The following is a 25495-nucleotide window of genomic DNA, read 5'->3' as shown; positions in this document are numbered from 1 at the left end:
AATTGTTGTAGTTATAAACATAGGACGAGAAATCTACGCGTTTGCTTCTTCGCTACGCACAAAAAATTGTTTTACTGTATATAAATATACCAATTAATACGTAATTTAAACGTATACATGTATATTAACTAGGTGATGGGTACAATCATTCATCGATAAGAACGTACTGTAAAGATGACGATTTACGTAACGGGATATATGAAATTATATTTGGGTTCATGAAAACTATGGAAAAAAAAACCTGTTAAATGCCAAACTATTAAGAAATAAATTATACTTACATGAACCTCTTCTGTGACAGCAAATGTCTTATATACAGTACGGGTGTACATATTATTATTTATATTATACACGTGCATTATAATGAACGTGTAATTTTAAAAGTTTTTCTCAACTCTTATCTATAGTTATCTGTATGAAGGAGGATAATGGTACGGATAAAAAATTAATTAATTATACACTGTTTATAATATGCACGATAATTTTAATTTATTTCTTACTGATTAAAACGTAACAGAAATTACAATAAAAACTTAAGCATACGAAATTTCATTTTACTTCATAAATTAGTGTTGTGATCATTAAAATATAACACAATGCGTCATTTAATTCAATTAAAAACTCCAAATATACATTTCTATTCTAATCCTAGAGAGTAAGTACATATCATTCGCTAACAGTGAGGACACGAAAAATGAAAATATTATTTTATTTTTATCCAGAAGAAAAAATAATTTGTCCACAGTTTAAATGACATTTTAGTCACTTATAAAATTATCGTATCCGGTTGCTAATGCTTACTGCTGATAAAGAGACATCCAAACAGAGACGAGACAACTCAAATAATATTGTAGAAGGGATTAAATTTACTTTAATATAAACCAATAATAATGCCTTGAATTACTTGATTTTTATTTTTAACACTAGATTCAATTTATTGCAAACATCTTGTTTGTAGTTTTTAGAATTGTGATCCCAACAAAAAAAAAAAAAAATATATTTTGTAATAATACATGATTATTAATTAATAATACTATTTTATAGTATACGAATAAATATATGAACACTATTATTATTTTAATTAATTAATTTTTCTCTTATCTTATTAAAAAAAAAAAAGTGATTTATGTACCAAATACGATATTAATGAAAAAAAAAATCCTCTTTAATAATTTAATACGTTATAAATGTTATTTTAAAATATATAATGAATTAATTAATTTAATACAAAATATAAATTCATTTATGAGGAAGAGCAGCTGAATTATATTATATGAATTTTATATAGGTAGGTATGTAGGCCGCAATATCCGGGTAGGAGTTGCTAGATTGTAGTTTAAACTTTCAATTATGTTTTATATTTTTACATGTATTTTCGCGCAACATCTAACACCTACAAAATCATCAAAATATAATAATTTTTTTTCGACATAATTAAATATTGTCTTCAACTTAGTTTTTTGAAGTCGAATTCTATTTTATTTTTATTTTTTTTATGCTTTAAAATATATTTACATTTTCAAATATCACTATTTCTAATTGATTTAAATTGATAGGTTAGGTTGGTAGGTGTAAATATTCGGTTTTTTCATGTTCATATTTTATTTTAAAACAATGCTTCGCAGAAATACGAAAACACTAAATTATTTGTTTTCTACTTGTTTTAAAGTTGTAGACCTGGAAAGTATTTAAATTGTTAAATACACTCAGAAATTATTTACATGTTTTTATAAAAGTAAATTTATATTATAATAAAAAAATAAAATACACAAAAATTAATGAGCATTTTAATAAAAAACTATTTTCTGTTTATTCAATACTGTTTCTAAAAGAAATATTTTCGAAAATATAAAGATTTTTTTTATTAAGTTTGCAACCAATTTTTAAACGAATCATAAGTTAAATTAATATGATCAATTGATATCAATATTAATAAGACATTGAAATATCTAGCTATTATTATTAATTAATTATTTGTAATATAATCACAATTGTAACCATCCTATATTATATCCAATATAAATATAGCAAGTATTATTTTTACTTTATAAAATTATATAACTTAATCATTAATTGTACATTAATTGTATTATTATAAATTACATTTTATACATACAATTTGAATTTGTATTACATTATTAGTACAAACGTTTAAAAGCTCTAAGGATTATGAACTGTAAATAAACATTATGTTTTATTAATAATATGCATCGAGGACAATATCTCGTTTTCGCTTGGCAGCGCTGCCTGGTTTATGTTCCTTTCAAATACCTACCATATAAACCGGTACCACCTCCACTTCCACAATTTTTGTTGCTTGCACCTGGAACTTCTATCATCAGTTATTCTTCAATCGTCTACTTGTTGTGTTTTTTTTTCCGTGTATAGTGTAGTAGTAGTTCGTTTTTTTTTTTTTTTTTGATGTAGTATTTAGTATACAAATAAATGTTTTTGTTTTGGTGATTAACTAGTAATATTCTTACATGTATAGCAAGAAAACAATTTCAATATGAAAAAAGACGTGAAAAAAAGTTCGTACTACGTGTGGTTCCTCGGAGCTCAGGAATGCAAAAATGTGAGAGATGTAGAAAGCATCATTCCTGTTATATCAACATTGGCAGAAAGGGAAAAGAAAGTCACTCCTTATAAGTTTACACTTCAAGTTAGTCACAGAGGATTAAAAATAGTCCATAATGTCTCTGCTTTGACATCGTTGCCCGGAGGTAAAAGTTCGAAAAGTGATTTAGTAAAACACCTGATCCCTGATCACGCAATCACTTGTGTTCATCAAGATGAAGACCTCGTAGCTGTGATTCTACTCCTTTACAACCCCGTTACCAAATGGCCCGTACATGTGCATGTTTACCGATGTGATTCTATAGAAACAGCAACTTTACTTTCCGGACAGTTGCAAATGCTCATTGACCGACCTGAAAACAAAAAGAAACTTAATGAGATAGAGTTAAGACTGATGAAAACCGAACCACTGAGTAATAGAAATGAAAGGAAAAGAGAATCGCCTCTGTCATCATCGTCCGAAAGTGGAGTTCCGGGAGCGGGGAATATGACAACCCTGTACGATTCTCTAGCGGCTGAATTGAAAAAAAAATTGGGCACGGGAGGAAAGACTGGTGGAGCCCCGATATTGTTGCCACCTAGGGACTACGACACTGTACACAGACATAGAGGCAATTTGAACGGTATTGATTTCAGACGATGTATGAGCTCTAATATTGTTGGTGTAAACGGGACAAAACAAGAATTCCGGAGATCCGGTACGAAAATGGGATCTAGCGGTGGATCTAGTGGCATTGGGTCAGATCACGCACCCAGTCCAGAACAATATGAACCAGAAAACAGATATGCAGATAATAATTCTTCTTCAGGTATGATTTGATTTTTGATATAAATTGCAGCATAGTAATAACAAAGTATTTATAATTATATAAAACTACCTATTATAAGTGCATGTTAGTCCTTAGGAAATTGATAAAATATTCAAATAATTAAAGTGCATTTGTATTATTGAATATCTGAAGTAATTAACAAATTTTTTTAGAATTATATCCTGGAACCCGTTTTAATGATCCGTTACATTCCGTTATAACCAAATGTTATCCATAAACATTTATTACTATATCCGGTAAAACATCAAAGCATATTACAGTTTTACAATCTTATTATGATTCAAATCTTATATTCATATAAATCATAAAATTGTTAAATATTTATTAGTTGTTGTTTAATTTTTCTGAATTCAAAATCAAAATTTCAATAATATTGAGTACTATTGTTATAGTTAAAGTTATAACATAGTATGGCAGAAACACTCATATGACACACAAATCGAATCATTTTAGTTGTAGAGGCAGGGCCGTATTAGCGCATAGGCACTATAGGCACTGTGCCTAGGGCCTACAAACATTTTTGATCATACGAAAATGTGTGGCTACGATTTTTTTGTAGTATGCAAATTGATAAAAAAAAATTTTTTTTTATGGTTTTTGACAATTTATATTATATATGTTTTGGATTAAAATGAATTTTTTTTTTAAATTTGTTAAAACTTTTATCATATAAAAATGTAGATTTAATTTTAATGTTTTAAATATTATTTTTTAAAAACTTAACACTGCATGAAATTTAACACTCCGTCTCCCAAAGAGAAGATTTCTTAACCAATTAAATACTGAACAACGGTCCTGCAAAGACTAGGAGCCTAGGGCCTACGATAATGATAATCCGTTCCTGTTTAGAAGTATCATTAAATATCACAAATGGTGTATGATTTACGAAGCAAGAGAATGCCTATGATGTATAACAATATAGTATAATATAAACTGCACTTTTATTCAATACTTCTAGTATTGATATGATAAACGCTATTTTAACTCCATTACATACAATCGTGAAGATTTTTAGGCGTCTAGTCTTCACCGCTATCCATTATAGAAAAAATGTACACAAGGACGTAAAGAACCTTTCTCAAGGTTGACGATATGTGGCTACCTGCATTATACAGGAACAGTATCGAATTTAATTGTGTCTAGTTCCCATCTGTGCTCTATACCGTCTCATATTTTTCCTTATAAATACAGTAACAGCCATTAGACGTATTTTATTCACATAAAATATTTATTACTTTCATAATCTTGGTTACATTTATATTTGAATAATGTTGTTCAAACATTCAACTGTATTTATATAATTTGTTATTTTAAGTAATAAAAAAATAATATGTTTATAACTTATTAGTATATTTTACAATTTCTACAAAGTTGGATCTAACATTATACCTATTTAATTATGGATTTCAAATTATAATTACATAAACTTGAACATAATAACTTTTGCTAAAGATTTATATTTATTTTTTTAATACACATATTATATTGTTGAAATATTTTAAATATAGTTTAACGTTTGTTTTTTTTTGTAATACCATTAATGAATCATAAAAAAAATACCACAAATTAAATTAAAATTTATAAATTAGTGCTAAGATGTTAAATACAAAATATTTCATTCAAACATCTAATTTATAAAGGTTAATTTAAAAAATAAAGGAATAGATTAATAAAAAACTTTTCAAGGTACGTATGTTAAACTTATGTGGGTCAAACGATTGTTGCCCTGTTTTAAGTCACCCAACCAGCTTTCGTACATGCCACATACGCGATAGCTCATAAAACATCAGTAAAACATAATGGATATAGCATGCAGCGACTTTCTAATGACGTTTAATTGACTATTAAAAATGTGTACCTATAGTCAAATTCTACGACTTAGTATCTTTTTATTTTTATTTTTTCATTTAAAGCTTTTAGCAAAAAGGAAATCAATTAATTTCTTATTAATTTTATCTTATTAACAAATGTTTGTTTTTAATCGTGTAGAACAATACGAAAATTGTACAACAATACTGTATATCCAATATATTTATGTATATTACACACGCATCCGCTGGGTTAAACAATGAAAACACAAAATAGAAACATAACTTAAGGTTTGTTATTATTATGTCCATTGGGTATGTGGGTCGCCGTGGGCGTTTCGTCTCCTCTGGTTGATGGGGCTCTTTCTCCTTCAATTAAAAATTTGATTTCTTTTATACTACATGAAAAGATTAAAAATTGTAACAATGATAAAAAATCGCTAGAATTTCATTACTATTATCTAAATATTGTTCGTTTCACCGTGCACGTATGTAAACGTTCTAATAGTTAGTTGATATTTTAAAAATATGAAATCAGTATATATATTTTATATTTCACATTGGAAATTAAATATTACGTATTTTAATGATAAATTAAAATCAATATAATAATATAAACAATACGAAATATTTTAAAAACACCTACTGATTTCAATATTTATTGGATTTTGAAAAATATCAAAACAATATTATTAAATCGCCTCCGTAACATAACTTAATGGCACTACTATATGCAATAAAAACAGTTATTACTATTTTATTGCATTTCTAATATACTTGTATTGTGCGAATTAAATTTTTTTAATTTCCTCGTTTATTTCACTTCGATCTCGCGGTTGTCAATTTATTCGATAAATCTCACGAATAAATCATAAGTTGGTACTTGTGTAGTGATCGTTCTCATAGACAATATTATAATATACCTTTTTCTACACTTCTGTAGATAATTCAGTGGCGACAATAGTCAACCAACTGTGACAGAATATTTCCTTTGAAGTTAGCGCTGAAAATAAAATACCATCCTTGTTAACCTTGAACGTTCATTCACTTCTTGTTCATCTTAATTTGGTAAAACTGCTGTACCTACATTCCACAAGACCAGCCTAGAATAATATATCCCATAAACATACACATGCGTATGTAAGTATTAGCTACCTACTCAAAGAATTTTTCTCTTCGCACCTCGAAAACGTATTTGAAATGTATTTGTATAATATAATAACTAATATATTATATACATACATAGAATAAAAAAAATATTATAAGTATCTCGGTGCAATTGTTGCGATACAATATGACATTTTATAATCGACACGGCGACACGTCTTGTCCCGCATATTATTATTACTATTATGTAGTGAGAGTGAGTTTGTCTTCTATGAAATAATAATAATGTGCGGAGTACAGCTTGTATTGGGTAGAGATACCTAAATCATGATGCCCGTGCGTTAACGGTGCTGCACATACCGATGAGTGGGTGTAACAGGATGACAAATAGGAAACCGGTTTATGGCTTTACATCATGTAGTAGCACGGTGCATGTAGGACCTTATCCTAGATGGGCAGCTATATAGTCGTGCGTTGCATTCATTGTGCTGCACGCGTACACACGTGAAATTTAATATTCTTCACGAATTGCGTCGTTTATAAATATATAGTTGTACAGACGAGGCTTGATGGGAACAAAAATAAATAAACGTTCGCGTCTTGGAACGCAAATTGCTGTGTGTATAATCCAGCGGTTTCATAGTGTACTCCGCGAAACTCTGGAGCTCGACAAAAGTATTCTAGAGACTGTGTGGCACATCTGAATTAAATCAAATTCATAAATTATTACCAGTTAAATTGTTTTAAATTTATATATACTATTTGCAATGAACTATTATTTGAACCGTATCGTTTTAAAATAACTTAAAGTGTATAGTTTTGACAATATTTATAAGCGAATACATATTATTGTAAAAATATATACATATTATAAATAAACTTAAAAAAAAGATTTTTTATAACACCTTAAAGGCTCAGTGAACAAAAAGTTTTGAGAACCGCTGATCTAACTTAGTTATGGATTAAACGGTCGTTGTTTTTTTCATCTCTGATCGGAAAAATTCGAATAAACTCCATCATACAAACAACACAACATACATACCACTCTGGCGGGCTCTGTTTATAAGCACGCGTGTTTTCGTAATTTTACAATTTGTTAGGTAGTAATTTATTAAATCGTGAGGTTAATTCCCAGTATATTTTGTACACTTCGTAACTCGAAGATAATGAATTAGCAATGGTTGAGTTGCGTAAGATGCACAAATCTTGAAAACCAATGACCTATAGCGACTGGAATCGCATTAAGTAATAATTTAAAATTTTTCTCGGAAATAAGTCAATAATGTATAATTTTTTTTCCTATACATTTCTATAAATTTTTGTTTACCATGAAGCTTAATTTTGTTTATAATTACGTATTGTTTTATCAAGACAAAGAAATAAAAAAAAAAATAATAATAATAATAATAATAATAAAACTACAGCACTGTTAAGATTATAATTTAAAATCCGTAGGAGATTATTTGCCTATAATTACCATACCACAAGGTGAAAATTGTTTATAATTTACTGTCGGATGGTTGTGCTGAATCAATTCTTGTACTTGAATGACTTTCAAGTAAATTCTGATGAATCTTTAAATTTTTAAATTATAAAAAGATAAAAATCATTTATATTCAATAATTTTTTGATAATAATCAGTTATTAATAATCACAATATGAATAGTGATTATTAATGTTTTTTATATTACACAATAAAAAACAATATATATAAATACCATAGAGGCATAGAATCATCAGTTAACCCATAAACCTATATTATTTTACGCATAAACATAAATTTTAACTTGAAAAAAGTATAAAGCTAATTGAAGAGCCTTATGCAATGGTGGTGTCAGGATTTTTTTTTTTAAAGTAGAGCTAATTAGAGGTCAATAATTATAAGAAAGGGTTATAAAAAATTAGATTTCAGCGGAAAAAGAATTATTATTATTAAAATGAGTTAATTAATATATTTGAACATTTTAAATGATTACAACACTATGATAAAACTACTTTAAAATATTTCTGCTTATGAAAATTGGCTATATTATTATGCTTAAAATCAGGCCAGTAGTAGGTCCACTAGAAGGGGGGGGGGGTAGACATTTTTAGATAAGGTCATGACCCTACGTAGTCTATCCCTGGTGCCACTGTTGGTTTTTTGTTAGTGTTACCTTAAATTATATTGTATATTTAGAATTAGAGGATTATATCAGAAATGAGTGATTACATGTATTTACATTTATTGAATATTTAAACAAATATTTTCTTTATGGGAAGTTACAGGTTTACTTTATAAATTCATAATTAATCTAAACAAACGTAAAATTTACGGTGAAGGATACAATAAATAAAATTTATAATATATATATATATATATATATATATATATATATTGAATAATGAACTTGTTCTTTTTCTAGACGTAAAAAACTACATACAGCACTTCTAAATTTCACCATTTAAAATAAGATTGTATTGTATAAGCAGTACCAGAGGTCATTTTCGTGTCTATATAATAAAACATGAATATCAACACGATGAGAAGTAGTTATACTTTACTGTCCATGATATATTTTATATAGTACGTATACAGTATAATGCTAGTAACCCGAGGGGTTCCCAATGGATATAGACGATATAATATAGTAGATGACCTATTTGGTATGTTTGCGTGTTCAATAAATACATTCATTCGTATGGAGTATTCAAATGTTAGTTTATTGGTATACATAAAAATAATATCTGATTCACTATGATTGAAATTATGCGAACGTATATTTCAGGTATGGTTATTTTTTTTTTTTTTTTAGATAATAGAGCTAACGAAATTGCGCCAACTACAGGATTGTGCAAACCCAGCGATTGTTTTTTACCGCATAATTGCTGAGCTTTAATAGTTGTTTATCTATCAAAATTATAATACCACGCGCATAAATATATAGTCCAAGTGCATATATTATGACGTTTGTATTCAGTGTTTGTGAGGTACGCACATTTATGTGGCATTCAAAAACTACCAAAAGAAAATTCATATACATATATACATTTAATTTGAAAACATTAGAAAATCGTAAATTAGGCGTATCTCCCCATATTTGCTAACTCCACTTCAGTGTATTAATATAATTTAGAATGTGTCAATTAACAGAATATTATTAACGACGATATATGCTGAATTTATTCGGTAAAGTAGTGTACACAACGGTACTATAAAATAACATTTATTCATATATGTATATTACCAAGGAATGGAACGATATGGTAATATAATTGGTTTTTTCCCCTCGTTTGCTACAATTATACACGGTTATGTTAAAGAAATTAAAATAGGTTTTTTTTATCGAATAAAAAAAAAAAATATGACGCATTCAACGTAAAATTGTACAGGAAAAAAATTCTTAGACTTGAAATTTTAGCAAGTATAAAAAATCGAGATTGAGTCCGTGCAATGTGCTGCGCTTCTTATTCGATTTCAAAGGCTTAAACTGTACAACACATATACCAGATGTATCTACATTCATTCAACTGCGACAGCCGTATTATTCTCGGATTGACCGTAGACAGATTATTTTAATTCCGAATGTCTATTGGCGATATTAAGAGAGCGTAAACGTATATGCACGCGCGAAAGACTTTCACGCGGCACGATTCTTCATACACACACGGCCCGAGTCAGAGGTCGTCGATTCGTTGAAAAGATGGATTTCAACAATCAGAAATTACGGCCAAAGGAAGACTATAATATAATACTCATAGTATATTTTTTCGCTATAATGATCTTATATTAATCTTGTGGCTGTATGTGTACCTAAACGCGATTGAACCAAGTATAATACAATACTTATTTTTCAGTCTCCTCGTTATATTATGTAAATACTATTTTAATACATTAAATGCACCGTACATCGAATTAACAGCTATAAGCATATACAATATAACCACGTAGGTGCGTGTCTAGTAAACCTTCTACGCGTAATTAATTTTTGTTTTATTTAAACATAAATTGCACGTTTCATTTCTATCCTTAGTGAAATAATCACATTCGGAATGTATCGATTGTAAAAAGAAACACGAATATGCGTTATTGCATGCCAAGTTGGATAACGGTACACAGCCCGAAGCACTCGTGTAAAATTCATCTGGTGCACTTTCTCCGTACAAATTTTTTGTTGTGTCGGATACAAAACAATTTTAATTATATATAATTAGGTACTTAAATGTCTAATACAATACATAGTTTTTGCAGAACAACAACCGTATATGTCGTTCATTTAAAAGGTGCCAAATGACAATACTTTTAAAAGTTTTATTGATAACTATTTTATTACAATCACTGTCTTTCTATATACTCGGAGTATTGTTTTTAGATTTTATTTGTTATTTATGACTTTTATTGATTTTATTGTATTATTTAAAATTATTAGTCCAACTTGAATAATAAAAAAAAAATAATAATTGGTGCTGCAAATTGAAATAATGAACATTCACGATGTGATTTGTTATCAAACAACTGTTGACACATTAATTTTTTTCCCGTATACACAATACGCGAATGAAAACGATTTAAAACAACATTTTACGCCTAGATATCAAAAACATTAAATAAGTCTAAAGTGTATTTTACATATTTACTTTGGAGATTTTTGGCTTTAAGAATACTATTAAAATACAAAAACTAAGGTGTAATAGTTCGGTTACGAAATCATCTTTATGAATATATTATATTTTCACACGTGTGAAGCCCCACCTTCACGAGAAAAAAATTGTTTGGTACAATTCCGCGGCTTTTAGTGTTCGATTCGTTCGTTTTGTAAAGAACCACCAATTCGTACGTAATAATATGACCTCTTTCTCATGCCCTCTTGTGGCTGTATAAAAAAAACCGTGCGAATTGTGCCGTATAGCCGATTAAAATAATAAACTACCATTGTTTTGCTGCTACTACACGAATGTATAATATAGGAAGAAAAATTATTTTTATGGTATCGATCCGTATTCTGATTTTCAATATGCAAGGTATCTAAATACATAGTCAAGTTTAACCAATGCATCCGTATAATTTTGTTTGTGGTCATCTTCTATACACGTATTGTAATGTATGTATATATACCAATATATTATCTATGTAAGCCGGTTTATTATTTCGGTCATTATATTGGGCTTTGGGAGAAAGGATTCTTGAGGTCAAAAAATAGGATTTTAGATTTCTAGGCAAAGTGTATGAAACCGGTTAATTAAAACGACACTAATACTTGTATTATTTCGGTATAACAAACCAGTAGTTAATAAAACATTGGTTGCTTACATTTTTTGTTAGGAATTTGGCGAAGAATTGAGGTTTTTGCTTATATAATACATATGTATTATATATTTTAATGTGTAGTATATACATTATACACGTAGCTTATATTTAAAGTGGTCAAAAACATGTATAAGTTGTCCTCAATTACTTCTATCGACTATGTTTTGTACTCGAAAGTTGAAACCAATTAATTTTAATTTATGGGTGAATACTATTACGATTTTTTTTTATTCAATTTCAGTTTTGTTGATAATCGATTAACGCTATAAATATATTTATACAACCATATTCAGTTGGAAGGTGCAGGTTTTATTAGACGTTTATTATAATTTATAGACATTCATTTTATTTGAAAATAGTTATAAGAGTCTCGCAAATACAGATAATACTATTTTCATTGGCAACCTAACCTACTTAATATATTTATATTTTAGGTAACTGATGGTTTTAAAAAAAAAACCGGTCTTAATCTAATAATAACTAGAAATCATACCTGTTGTCCTTAAGCGATTTCCTAAACTATAGTAATTATTGCTTCGTGATGAATTGATGATAATGATTTTATGACCATTACTAAATAAATATATCTTAAATTAAAAACTATGTATTTAATTTTAATATCATGACTTACATAACTATATTTATTTGTTTCAGATGATGACTGGAATACAAATCCATTAGAAGAACCTTTGTTTGTAAAATCAATGAATGATCATCCACTACCCAGAATACGGAGACAAGATAGTGGCGTGGACAGCAGCAGTAGTCCAGTGACCTCTCCAGAAAAAGATTATTATGGAAAAACAGAGCATATAAATCCATCCAATTTTAAGCGTCAAAACCAAAACATTGCACCAAACCTTAGAGAAAAATATTCAGATCGTAATGTCGCATTAGTCCAACCGAGACCGAGAAACTGTGAAATGACCAAAACCTCTATAACACCCACAACATCAGAATTCAGACGAAAACCCGTGGAAATTCGTCAGAGAACTCCATCTCCAAATGATTCTATAATCAATGAATCTCCCCGAGAACGATTCAAGGATGCTAAAGAAAAGTTCCTTATGCTAGAAAAAGAACGGATCGATGAGCAACGGTCTGCTCTAAAAAAATGTTTAGAACGCCAAAGAAAAGAAAACGCTATGCCCATGATAAGAGCAGCAGTCAGAGACTCGAGTGATTGGTCAAAAGAACACGGTTCTGATGATGAAATTGACAGTAATCGGTATAATAATGATGATTTTGATGATAAAAGATTGAAAAATATTAAAAGAACAAACCGATCGAGAGAAAGTTTAGATTATCACAATGCTGGTTATTCAAAACCTACTTCCTCCAATAGAAGATCCAGGAACTTGCAGGTAAACTATAATTTGATAATAAATCATATTTTGACAATAATCAAAGGTATACTATTAAAAAATGCACCGATTTATTCTTTCAAAATATTTTTACTGTAATTTTACTGAATTGGGTTTTAAAATTTGGTTAAAAATAAGACTAAAGAAGGTTTAATTTTTTTTTAATAAAATATATAATTGAATAAACAAAATAACAATAAAATAACATATATAAATCCAATATATTTTAAACTAATATAATGCTTCTATATTTTTGAAGAGCAAACTCTAACACTTCTTCGGAATTGAATGTAACATCTCTATGAGCACTTAATAGAGCCAGGCCAGTTAGTCTTTCTTGTCCTGTATAGTTTCGTAAAAATGTCTCGACGCGTTTTAATGTCGAAAAAGTTCGTTCGGGAGTTACTGAAGAAACCAGCAGTGTAATACTTTTAATAAAAAATGAATATTTGGAAAAAAGTTCAGGGTTACAATAATTTAATGATTCTATAGCTGTATTTGGACGATTTGTGTCTTTAAATGCAATCCATTTTCTTTCCCATAATTTTATTTCTGAGGGTAATGAATCAACATTTATAAAATTTGAATATAAACTAAAATCTAATTCTAAAATTGAAGATTTCACACACATTTTTGGTATTAATAAATACAAAGACAATAAAATTATCTTGTGTTTGGAAAATCGTTCTTTAAGTTGACTAATAAAATCATCATAGAAAGAAATTGCAATATACGAAAATAATCTTCAGAATTTTGGTATCTATATTATTATTATTATTTTTTTTTTGAATGACTGACTATTATTGATATTTTTAAAAAAAATTTTAATCTTTCACGGATATGAATAATTGTTCTGATTTAATGAATATTTCTTTGAAATTGTCATCAATGTTTTTTCGCATATCTTTCACTTCACTTAAAACAGTTTCAACTTGTTTCAACTGTTTTATTTAAATCGCCTTTTGCAAACTGCAATACCTTACATAATGGCAAAGTTATAGAAATAAGTGCTGTCGCAGTTATCATATTTAGTTATCATTACTTTAGAATCTAAAGCTTTACAGTTCTAAAGTTCTTTTTTCTAAAGTTTAGATGATGATTCAATGTTTACAAATAATTGTAGTTCTTCTAATGTTACAACAATAGGTTTATATATTTCTGAAAATTTTAACATACCATCGTAGTTTTCAACCCACCTAGTCTCATATATGGAAGTTAATTTAATCCATTTAGTTTGAGATAGAAATTATTTTATTTTATTTGTTAAAAGTTTAGTTCGTTTAGCCGATATTTTAATAAAATTTCCCATAGATTTAATTATTCCTATAAAATAACAAATATGGTGAATATTTGATGAAGCAGTTAATTTAATCGGAATTTAAGCCATTTATAACTGAAAATATTTATGTTAGTATTAAAAATAAATAGTTATTTTAAACATTTATAAAATACTAAAGAAATTTCGAGGGAGTGTCCGAACCACTTGGACCCCTCTACAAATACGGTCTTGATATTGATCAAATTTTGTATAAAAAATAATTAATTAATTTACAATAAAAACTTGCAATTTGGATTTTAATCTGAAAAATGAGAACTCATTATAAAAAAATTACAATTATATATTATTATATATGATTATATAAAAAAAAATGTATTTACTGATTAATATATATATTTTTTTTGACGTCTATTTGTTCCGACGTCCAAACAGCCACGTCCAAACGGCTACGTCCATTTGTTTTAGATTGAGCGTATGTACGCGAATGCACGTGACTATAAAAATAAGTAGAGTTGTACATGCGCAAAGATCATCTCGAGGCTCGACTAACATTGCCTTATATACTAAAAATAGATGCGATGTACAGGAATTATGGTCAACCGTAATTTCAACGTAAAAACACATTATCAGTAAAGTTGTTATTGTTACAGTCGGGACTCGGGACAATCCTAATTAAACCATTGTCCGTTATAATATCTATTGATAATAATTTTATATTTATTATTAGTCATTTCTGTTTTGACGTCTTCGTTAAAATGTATGTATGAATGCTGCTATTCTTTTTATTGAAAATTATTAAATTCATTTTGGAGTTATGTATCCAGTGACAGACGTGGTAGTCATGTGGTTAGAAACACCGTTTCGACGTTGGAACTCTTACAGTAAAAAAAATTTACTAAAAGTTGGTAAGCCTATTCCAATTTTTTCAGCTTTGGCTCCTGTCAAGAAACTAAGTTAAGTATTCTGTAGGTCATTTAATCCAAATTTATATCAAAAATACTCTTGGTTATGTGAAAGTCATTATATACAAAAATTATTTTGTTGGCCATATTTGCTGTTGGGTAAAATGAAGTTGTGTGGATTACTGTTGGGTATTATGATAAAACAATTTATCTAGGGGTATACAAATACATCAACCATGAAAAGAACATATTCATAATCATTTAGGATTAAAAAACCTAGAAAAAATTTGTTTTACTATACTAGATATTTTTAATGAACATGGTAATATGTTTAAAAAAATTATAATGAAAATATGAGATTGAATCGTTTATTTATGGGAGCACTTAATCAATTTGGTTTTATTTTTGGGAAAACAAAAGTTGGCATTTAGAGGTCATGATAAAAGCAGTGATTCGTTAAATAAAGGGAATTTTAGAGAGTTGTTTGATATGAATATTATTAGGTGTTCTCAAGAAATACAAAATCATTATAATAGTATAAAAAACGTATTTTAAGTTATGTCCAAGTCCATACAAAATGATTTAATTCCATGTATTTCTGGATTTTTAATAAACCAAATAAAAAATGAAATCAGGTTATGTAAAACAGGCAATGTAAATTTTATTCCATTAAAATTGATGATACTACAGATATTAGTCAAAAAACACAATGTTCAATAATAATAAGATATGTTACAAATAAATCTGAATTGGTTGAGCGTTTCTTGGGTTTTCATAATGTTAGTGAATACCGTACGGCTCAAGGTTTATTTAATTTGGTTAATTCTGTTTTCATAAGTTTGATATTGAAAATAAATTAGTTGGACAATGTTATGATGGGTCATGTTTAATGTCTATGCATTTAACAGGGTTACAGACTATAATAAAGGAAGTTGCACCTAATGCTTTATTTACACACTACCTAACTCACAGATTAAATTTGTTATTGTAACATGGTTGTAGCATAAATTCTAAATGTCGTATATTTTTTACTAACCTCATCCGTGTCACTGCTTAATTTCACAATTCCACCTCGCGTACAAATGTTTTAGACACTATTGTAGGGAAAAGAATTCCTCAATTTGTTCAAACAAGATGGTCCTCATGGTCAAATATTTTACACACTTTAGTTAATGAGTTTCCTGGGTTTATAAATGTTTTTGATTGTATTAGCAAAAATCCAAAATCGTCATCTGAATCTATTTGTGGTGCTATTGGTCATTTAAAAATTTAAAAACTTTTGAGTTTGCCTTTTTAGCACTGATATTTTGTGATATATTCATATATACTGACAATTTATTTAACATACTGCAAAATAAATCATTTGATGTAGAATTTTGCTTGAGAAAAATATATATAACATATAATCTTATAAATAAAAAAAAAGAAATTAATTTTTAAAATTATTTAATCAAGTGGTTACTCTTACAAAACCTCCAAAAGCTACAAGAAATGAATTTAACAATCAATCAAGTTTTAAAATATTGTTTTATAAAATAATTGATAATATTCTAATACAATTAAGTACCAGATTTCAAGATACAAATAAATAAATTTTTTTACAGTTAACTGATGTACTAAATTTAAAGAATATTGTAAATTTCCTGTAAATGCTTTAAACAATTTGAAATCAATTCTATTATATTTTATAATATTAATACATTAAAAGTAGAATTGGAGGTTTTGTATAGTGATATAAAATATCAAAATTTATTACACATTTATGACAAGGTTAAAATTATTGAATAAGATGGATTGAAAAACATTTTACCTGAAGCTTATAAATTACTTATTCTTATTTTAACCATATCATCAACTAGTTTATCAAATGAAAGAAGTTTCTCTTGCCTCAAAAGAATTAAAACCTGTACTCGAAATAGTATTTCACAAGTTCGTTTAAATTCTCTTTCAATACTATCAATTGAAAAGTTCTTGATTCATCAACTTAAAAAAACTGAATCATTTTACGATGATATAAATATGTATGCTAGTCAAATAGATAGGAGTATAAATTTATTATACAAAACTTAATAGTTTAATTTAGTTAATTAATAGTTTTAGAACTAGACATACTTAAATGTCCTTTTTAGGACTAGGCATCAGGGTCTATTCTAAAATTTTGGTCAACGACGCATTAAATTCCCTCTACCCCTTTATCAAAAGTCACATTTATAACTCTACTCTTAATTAAGTATACTAAATATAATTATTTATATGAATAAATACTACGCTAGATATTAAGTGCACTCTCAAACTAATACTGTACTTCAAATATGATTACATTATACCAGTACAATAAATAGAAAGCCGACGATTTGTAAAATAATTATTGGTGGAATTACTGGAACTGAATCGAAACAAACCAAGGCTCGCATACCTATTATAATGTTATATTCATAACGCATATAAATAGTGTATTATATACAATATACATCATACTAAATTAAACAAGTACAATTAAGGAAACAATTAAGAAACGACGTCTATGTTCGGCGTAAGCAAGTACTTATAAGGTAATCGACTTCCGAAAAATAATCTTTAAAATAATACATATAACTGGTAAAATAATTTAACAAGTAATATTAAAAATTTGAAAATCACTTCACTAAAATACGTGTAATTCCCACAAAATTATGATATCGGTGGTTTTTCAAAAATATAATTTTCAAACCATTTTACCAAGGCCCGTAGCCATGGGTTACAGGTGTAGTAACACCCCCACTCCACCCTTAACCGTGTTAACATTATACTGAAGTCTAATAAAGGTAAAAATTGATCATAAACCATGATGAAAACATATTTATCATAACGAAATATATATGAACATAACAATAATGTAAAGCCGGGATCCAGCTTCTCATTACATCGTTTTGTCTAATATACCAAAACCGTGGTTTTATGTCGTATCATGCGCGATTTAAAATAGATACATATGACAAAAATGTACATTTGAAATTTTAATATGATAAAATATTTAAATATTTTCTCATACTATAGTACATTACACATGAATAGATATTCATGTAAATGTACTAATGTGTTTGTATTCTTGTACAATAAAATATACGTAAAGTATTTATTTTGTTGTGTATAATTTTGAATAACACTTCCCTTTTGAAATAGCTACACGACTGAGTTCACCAACCTTCTCACCCGTAATATTATCATTATAACATTATCAACAACATAAAAATGTACTTCCAAAATCACAAAAAATGTTCTCGATATCGCAATCAATGCTCAACAGCGCCTTACAATATACCCTGCTAAGCATACCTACTTAAAAAGTTCTTTTCAGGACTAGGTATACCTACTTAAAAGGTCCTTTTAAGGAATACCAAATTTTCAAATGCTCTGTTTATTACTTATCTATTACTTATTATATTATTTACATAATAATATATATATTAATATTATATTAATTACATTGTTTATATTATAAACAAGTATATTATTATCATTCATACAACTATTATTATTTTTATGTTTTTAAATCACATTATTGTGAAGCCTTATTTTGTATGGGGAGGGGGGGGGATACATAGGTTGCCTCACCAAAAAAATACTACCAGAACCGCCACTGCTAATATATCTTAGTATGTTTTCGATTTATATAATCTGCATGACCACTTTCCACTTTTCCTACCTTAAAAATTTGTTGAAAAACATTTTACAGATTCTGGACGAATTTCGTCTCTTACCTTTACTACTATCACCAATCAATAATTTATTATTTCAATTTATTTAAAAATATATCATTTTGTCACTTTTGTAAGTCATTGTAATCTTTGTAAGTGAATTGTATGTGAAAAAAAATATAAAACCATAAGCATACTTTAAAATCTCATTGATTTTTTTTTTTTATTATTATCAAAAATAACTTGTGTCATTGTAAAACTTAAAAAAAAAACAAAATGAAAAAACGATGTACAAATCGAATGTTCCAACCATTCAAAATATTTTACCTTAATGATGGAACATTATTTCTACAGATCTCCATGTATCGAATATAAAAAAAAAAAAAAGAAATAACACTTTGCGGAATGGGGAATATTATTTATAAGGTTTATACAGTGGTGCCCAACTCACGGCCCGCGGGCCACATGTGGCCCGCAAAGTTATTCTATGTGGTCTGTTACGAATTTTCTAAAATAAAAAAAAAAATTTAAAAATAAATGAAAACATTTTTAAATTATTTATTTTCATATATTATTTCTATTTAAATTTATGAACTCATTTAAATAATTATTCCAAAAAATACAATTATAATGACAGTAATAAAACTAAAAACTATATAAAAATGTTTTACTCTTATTTTGTAATGTAAAATTTGAGCTTGTACTTCTTTTACTAATAATGAAAAATCTGGTTGAAATTTGGTGGTTCCAATCCTCATAATTGAATATGTTCATCCGTAAGTCGCGATCTATGAACTGATTTTGTTTGTTTCATTCGTGAAAATATTTGTTCGCATATATATGTCGAGCCAAATACAGTAGCTATTTTCATTGTAAAGTCTCTTAAAGCAGAGAAATCTTCGTGTGGAAGTTTTGAATAAAATTTTAAAATATCGTTTTGTTTAGAAAAGAAAACTATTCCAATATATAAGATTATTTTTGTACTTTTATAATTTGTGGCCCACTTGAAGATAATTTTTTACCAAAGTGGTCCGCCAAAGGAAAAAGATCCGGCATCACTGGGTTATACTATAGAATCCATAACACTATGTATGATAATATCATTGAATAATAATCATAAAATGCATTTATTGTAACCGGAATTCCCTTCATATTTGTAATTTTAGTAAATTATGAACTTACCTGCTTTCATTTTGAAATAAAGGGTAAAAAAATTGTTTGAATTCCATAAAAATATATTTTTGTAAAATTATAAAATTAGCTCTATGAATAATGTTAATAAAATTAACATGACATCATTACACTAAAAAGATTAAAATTATTTTATTCGTAATGCATATATGCATATATGTGAACGCTTTAATTTTAAAAACAAGAATTAGTGAACGGAATTCAACTTTTACATTAATTAATGCAAATGAAAACGCATTCTTATATGATTCGAAAAGAATTGCGTTCCGAGTTCCGATAAAACAGTAGTTACATAACTATTACGGAATTACGCGATGGATGTGGATTCTTCTTCATCGTATCAGTTAACTGTGTCAGATTCCTTTTTGAAGCCAATAATAAATCAGTTTTATTACTTCGTCAGTGAGTTCTCTAAAGAGCTCGTTTCTAATGCATTTCGTATTGGCCATACCGCACTACAATAGGTGCTGATCGTCTTGTTTGTCTCTGCATTCGTATTCTGTGGTCTCTTCTACTTTCCCATTAACGAAGTTATTTTTTGTTCCTATTTATACCCTGAACTGTTTTTTCTCTGATATGAGTCCCTTGGTGTGGAGAAACACCAGTGTTGAGCTTAGCCCTGATAAGAGCCATTTAGGCTAACTGTAAATAGTAAGATTGGCCAGCGTCTTATTTTTTGTTTTCGCTGTTTATATTCTTAGATAATAATGGATGTGAAATGAAAGACACGCTGTTACCAGGAGGCATCACGTAGAACTTCTTACCATGCCCCCCCGGGTGTAGATTAAAATAATAATATAATATAATTATAAAATACAAAAATTAATATATAAAATAGGACACAGAGTTTATTACCATTAATAAAAATTATCTAAACAGTTGGAAATTTATTATTTAACCCGTTATTTACATATATTGTTTATTAAAATATTACACCAGAGGGGGAATATAACGGAACCGTTTTACCCCAGGCTCTATAAAAATTTAAAAGGGGGCCCCTTAAAGTTCAGATTTATTAGAAATACTCGATGTTATTCATTAGAGATTATTGATATTAATAAATTGATATTATTTCTAAACTTTTTTTTTTTTTATGAAATATTAATAAATTTAAATAAATAAAATTAATTTACATTTATATTTAAGCGGTATTATACAGGAGGCTACATTTTTAGTTATTCTAATTTATAAATAGTTATAATTGTAATTTATTATTGTTATTGTCGGAGTGAGAAGAATGTCATGATTTTACCCAAATGTACGTAGAAATTCGTTATCGTAAGTATCTGTCTGTTTATAAATTATCTAGGAATAAATAACATTTTAATTAAATGTGGTATTGTGTTGTTGAGAAGTTATTTTAAATTCAATTCATTGTATCGAAACATTTAAATGACTGATTGGTTGAGATATGGAAAACTTTATCGACATTTTACAAACTTGGTGTGTATTTTTTTTATCATAACCGTATATTATGATGATTGAGGGGCCTTAGAATTAATTTTTCCCAGGCCCTAAAAATCCTTAAGATGGCTCTTGTCTTATCACTAATGATAGCTGATATCATAATGTTGATAGGTATTACAATGATGACTATTTTTATTTTACTAATTAGCGTTTATCTGCTTATCTTGAAATTTCCTTTGAACGTGGTGTTCAAACAATTAAATTTATACTCTATATAGATGTACTATATTGCGGCCTGTTGAGCCCGTAAAAACATTTCCACGATACAGGCTAGTCCACTCCAAAATGTTGAATTTCGTATTTACTGCCATGTATCCGCTCCGTGAGTTAAGACTATTTATTTCACGTAACCCAGCTTTGGAACACAGTTTGACCAATCATTCCAGATACTCAAAACGATAAGTTCAACGTAAAATACATCAAAATGCTGCAATAACACCCTATCCCTATAGAATAAAAGAGTGATTGCCAGTAGATGAGACGCATTTGTGTGTCCAATGAATATATAAAAGAAAGGTTTCATTCGTCTCACAAAGGTCAAAAAAAATGCAATAGTTAGGCAATTAAAATGATTTGAAATTAAATTTTAATAGCTGGTAGATTAGTAGTAGAGTTATAAAAGTAGTAAAAGTTGTCAGCAAAAACCGTAAATTTAAAGATTCATATCAAACAAATCTCTTAATACGTTATATTTGTTGGGAAATATTGTGTTAATTTTATCGCAAAAAATGTGCGAAAAAATGAAAAGATTTCGTTTGTATTATAAGAATGCACAAAAAAAGCCTATCCCCGGTGCGGTTTAAGTATCTGCCTCATTGGAGTCCCAGGTCTTATATGCTAACTGAAAACAACTGCGATATAATTCAATCATAAAATAATATAACAATAACCATGTACGGTATGATTACGTGCAACGCGTACATTTATCTCGTTTGTTCTCGATGTCCACAGAACGAACACGATGAGCCGCGGCCGGCGCCCAGGAGCTACTCGACAGAGGATTATGTGGACCACAAACCGAGACGGTCTCCGCTGGGAGACCGGTACAAAAGCCCACAACGCCGGACGGTAACGGAAGCGGCGCCCAGGGCCGCGCCGAGACGGAACCATTTCGGCGACTCGCAGCCGTCACAGCCACGACCCACGTCGTCGACGTCGTCGTCGTCACGCGCCAACGATTACAAACGACGTTCAGCGGCGTACGCGTACGAGGACTGCAGCGGCGACGGCGGCTGTTGTCCGCCAAGCTACGGCGGCTGCAGACACGACGCGTCGCCGGACGGCCGGACCGCGGACGAGGACGGCCTGTCGTCGCCGCCACCGTTGGCCAGCCGTGAGTACAAGCGCCGGTCGGCGGCGTACGCTTACGAGGATCATCATCAGCAGGAATTCGGCGCCGGCGGTTACGGCAGACCGCGGGACATGATGGTGGTGGCCGACAAGCGGGCCGCGGTGCACGAGGATACCGTGGCCGCGCCCGTTTCGCCCAGGTACAGACACAGCTACGCGGAGGCCTACCACAGGCACAACCACAACCACAACCACAACCACAACCACCATCACCAGCACCAGCACCACCAGCAGTATGCGCCGCAGCCGCCGCCGCCGTCGTCGCAGGACCCGGTGTACCGTCACAACGGTTCGTTACAGCCGTCCGGCCGTATCGGTATCGCGGCGATACATCCTTACTGATATTGTGTACATCGACGTACGTCCAGCAGACACACTCGCACGTGTTTACACATGATAACACACCACCACCCCTCCCAACCCACCACGGTCCCGTGATCACAGTATATCATATAAATTTATTACTGCGGGAATCGGACTTTCCGAAATTATAATACTGTTCGTTTGTACGCGTGTATCACGTTGCCGTATTTCGATGGTGTGTCTTCTGTTCTATATATTTTTTTCTCTACCAATATTTTCTGTTAACACCACGTGCCTTTGTTCTGCTGCGTACACACACGTTTACGGTGGTCGAAAAAACTTTTCAAAAATAATTTTCGTAACGTAAACATACACGCGCTGCGTCTAACCCCACGGCCAACACGACGGTCGTAGGATTTTTCACGTATTTATAGGCATTTTCATTGCGTTATACCGTAGTGGTACGAATAACTTTGCTCAGTTACATTTTAAACGCGTTCGAACGCGACGGACCTAATACGTAACAGGTGCGTGTGCTCACACATAATAATGTATTATTATCGATTGTTAAGTATCCGGTTCGTTGCATGCGCTCATAATTTCATCACTCGAGACATTCAAAGCACTCACAGCTCCCGTGCGTTACCTCCGTTTTTCGGAATCTCCACACAATAATCGCGTATCTGCGTTGTGATTACATATTTTACACGTAAACACAGCAAAAAACGCGTAAATCAAATCAAAAATAAATAAATAAATGTTTAATGAGATGTTGTGGTTCTGCCGATTTAAATAATGCTCTAGCGTGCGTGCAACGAGGTTCGGTGCGCGACAAATTTCGCCACAATTTCCGACGTTCGTAAACGGAGAGTGGTCAAGACACGGAAGAAACTGTACATAATTTACCTGTAGCATATTTACCTATTGTTTGTGAAATTAACACAATCTTTTGACTGTATCTGTCTTTACAATTTTTTTTTTCTCTTACAAAGAAAACATATTTTTATTTTGCGTTAAATTTTACACAATTGTTTATTTTTATTAAAACCTAAGTATAGAATTGTTTTAAAATCATAAAATTGTTTTGTTTTAAACTTACTTGTTTACATTTAGTTGGGAAAATAGACATTGGTACTTAACAAAATGGATATCACTGTGATGATAATATGGAACAGAAAACGCTTATTTAACTCAATTATTTCGATAAATAATAAGCTATCATCAACTATAAGATACATATAAGTATCTCAATCAATATGCCACATTTAATATACATATAAGTTATAACATGTGATAATTGCAGAATAATTTCAACAGTCATAATCAAACTTTTTTAACCGTACCTAATTAAACCACACAAAAAATCAAAAACTTTATTAAGTCAACAAAACATATTATACAATAAATATTTACAAGTAATTTAATAGATTTATAATAAATAGATAATAAATATTAGTTTTGTAGGACAATAATAAACAAAAATTGAGGTGCGTACCCACCAAAGAAATTACGTCTTCAAGGTTATATAATATAGTAAATCTTTTCATTAATGTATATACCACTATATGTTCATGTTTAATTATATATTATATATTTTAATTTGAGTCAACAGCTGATGTTGTTTATAAGTAAAAATATATTCACCATAATGATTTTGTCCAGTTGGTGTAGTACTTAAAAAAACCACTCAATAATTATTGAATTGCCTAGAATTTATCATTATACTCTAAATATACATTTGAATGTTAGTATGAGTCATGAAGTTTTCAAGTTAAAACATTATTCCTATTCCCCCTTTAAACGAAGTTAATTATAATGACTAATTCGACTAACTATGATTAATAACTTAAAATAACTTTTGTCGAAGAACTTATAAGCGGAGATTTTTCATCAAAATGTTATAACATTGTTTTTATAGACATGAAGAAAACATCAGTTACGGGATACTTATCTGCTATGCTAACACTGATTTATAATAAAATTCAAAAAATTGTTGGAAATTAGGAAAAGTTTCGCATCAAATATATTTACTAATAATTATGTGTATAATAGGTATTAGGTACCTACTTACATAATTATATTTTTATTTTAATTCCAATTATCATATTTATTATTAAATACAAACGTTTTTTTTTTTCAATTACAATTAAAAGGATTATCTATGTAATAATCAAAGTTGTGATTGAGATGGATAATAATAAAATTAAAACAAATTTAAAGCAATAAATCTGCAAAGTTTATAACCCATAAAAGTGTATAAGTCAAGAATAAAATGAAAAAGAGGAAATCAAATAATTAATTATGTAAATCTGCATGTAAAATCTAAATTAATTTATTACATGAAGTTTAATAT

General features: G+C 29.3%; 1 protein-coding gene across 1 annotated transcript; it reads left to right on the top strand.

The window, feature by feature from the left end:
- The first annotated feature begins 2372 nt into the window (after window positions 1–2372).
- On the top strand, window positions 2373–24160 carry LOC112680513. Its single transcript, XM_025550612.1, has 3 exons — window positions 2373–3386; window positions 12264–12973; window positions 22441–24160. The coding sequence occupies exons 1-3, from the start codon at window positions 2510–2512 to the stop codon at window positions 23179–23181; spliced, it is 2328 nt and encodes a 775-aa protein (XP_025406397.1). The 5' UTR covers window positions 2373–2509; the 3' UTR covers window positions 23182–24160.
- Window positions 24161–25495: the final 1335 nt, after the last annotated feature.

Source organism: Sipha flava, unplaced genomic scaffold (genome assembly GCF_003268045.1).
Source record: "Sipha flava isolate LNK unplaced genomic scaffold, YSA_version1 177_pilon_pilon, whole genome shotgun sequence".
Lineage (NCBI taxonomy): Eukaryota > Metazoa > Arthropoda > Insecta > Hemiptera > Aphididae > Sipha > Sipha flava.
This window is presented reverse-complemented; position numbering and strand designations above follow the sequence as displayed.

Coding starts and splice junctions, on each gene's coding strand:
- LOC112680513 (XM_025550612.1), top strand. CDS start 2,510: ATGAAAAAAGACGTGAAAAAAAGTTCGTACTACGTGTGGTTCCTCGGA. Junction 3,387..12,263: donor AGATAATAATTCTTCTTCAG/GTATGATTTGAT, acceptor TATTTGTTTCAG/ATGATGACTGGAATACAAAT. Junction 12,974..22,440: donor GAAGATCCAGGAACTTGCAG/GTAAACTATAAT, acceptor CGATGTCCACAG/AACGAACACGATGAGCCGCG.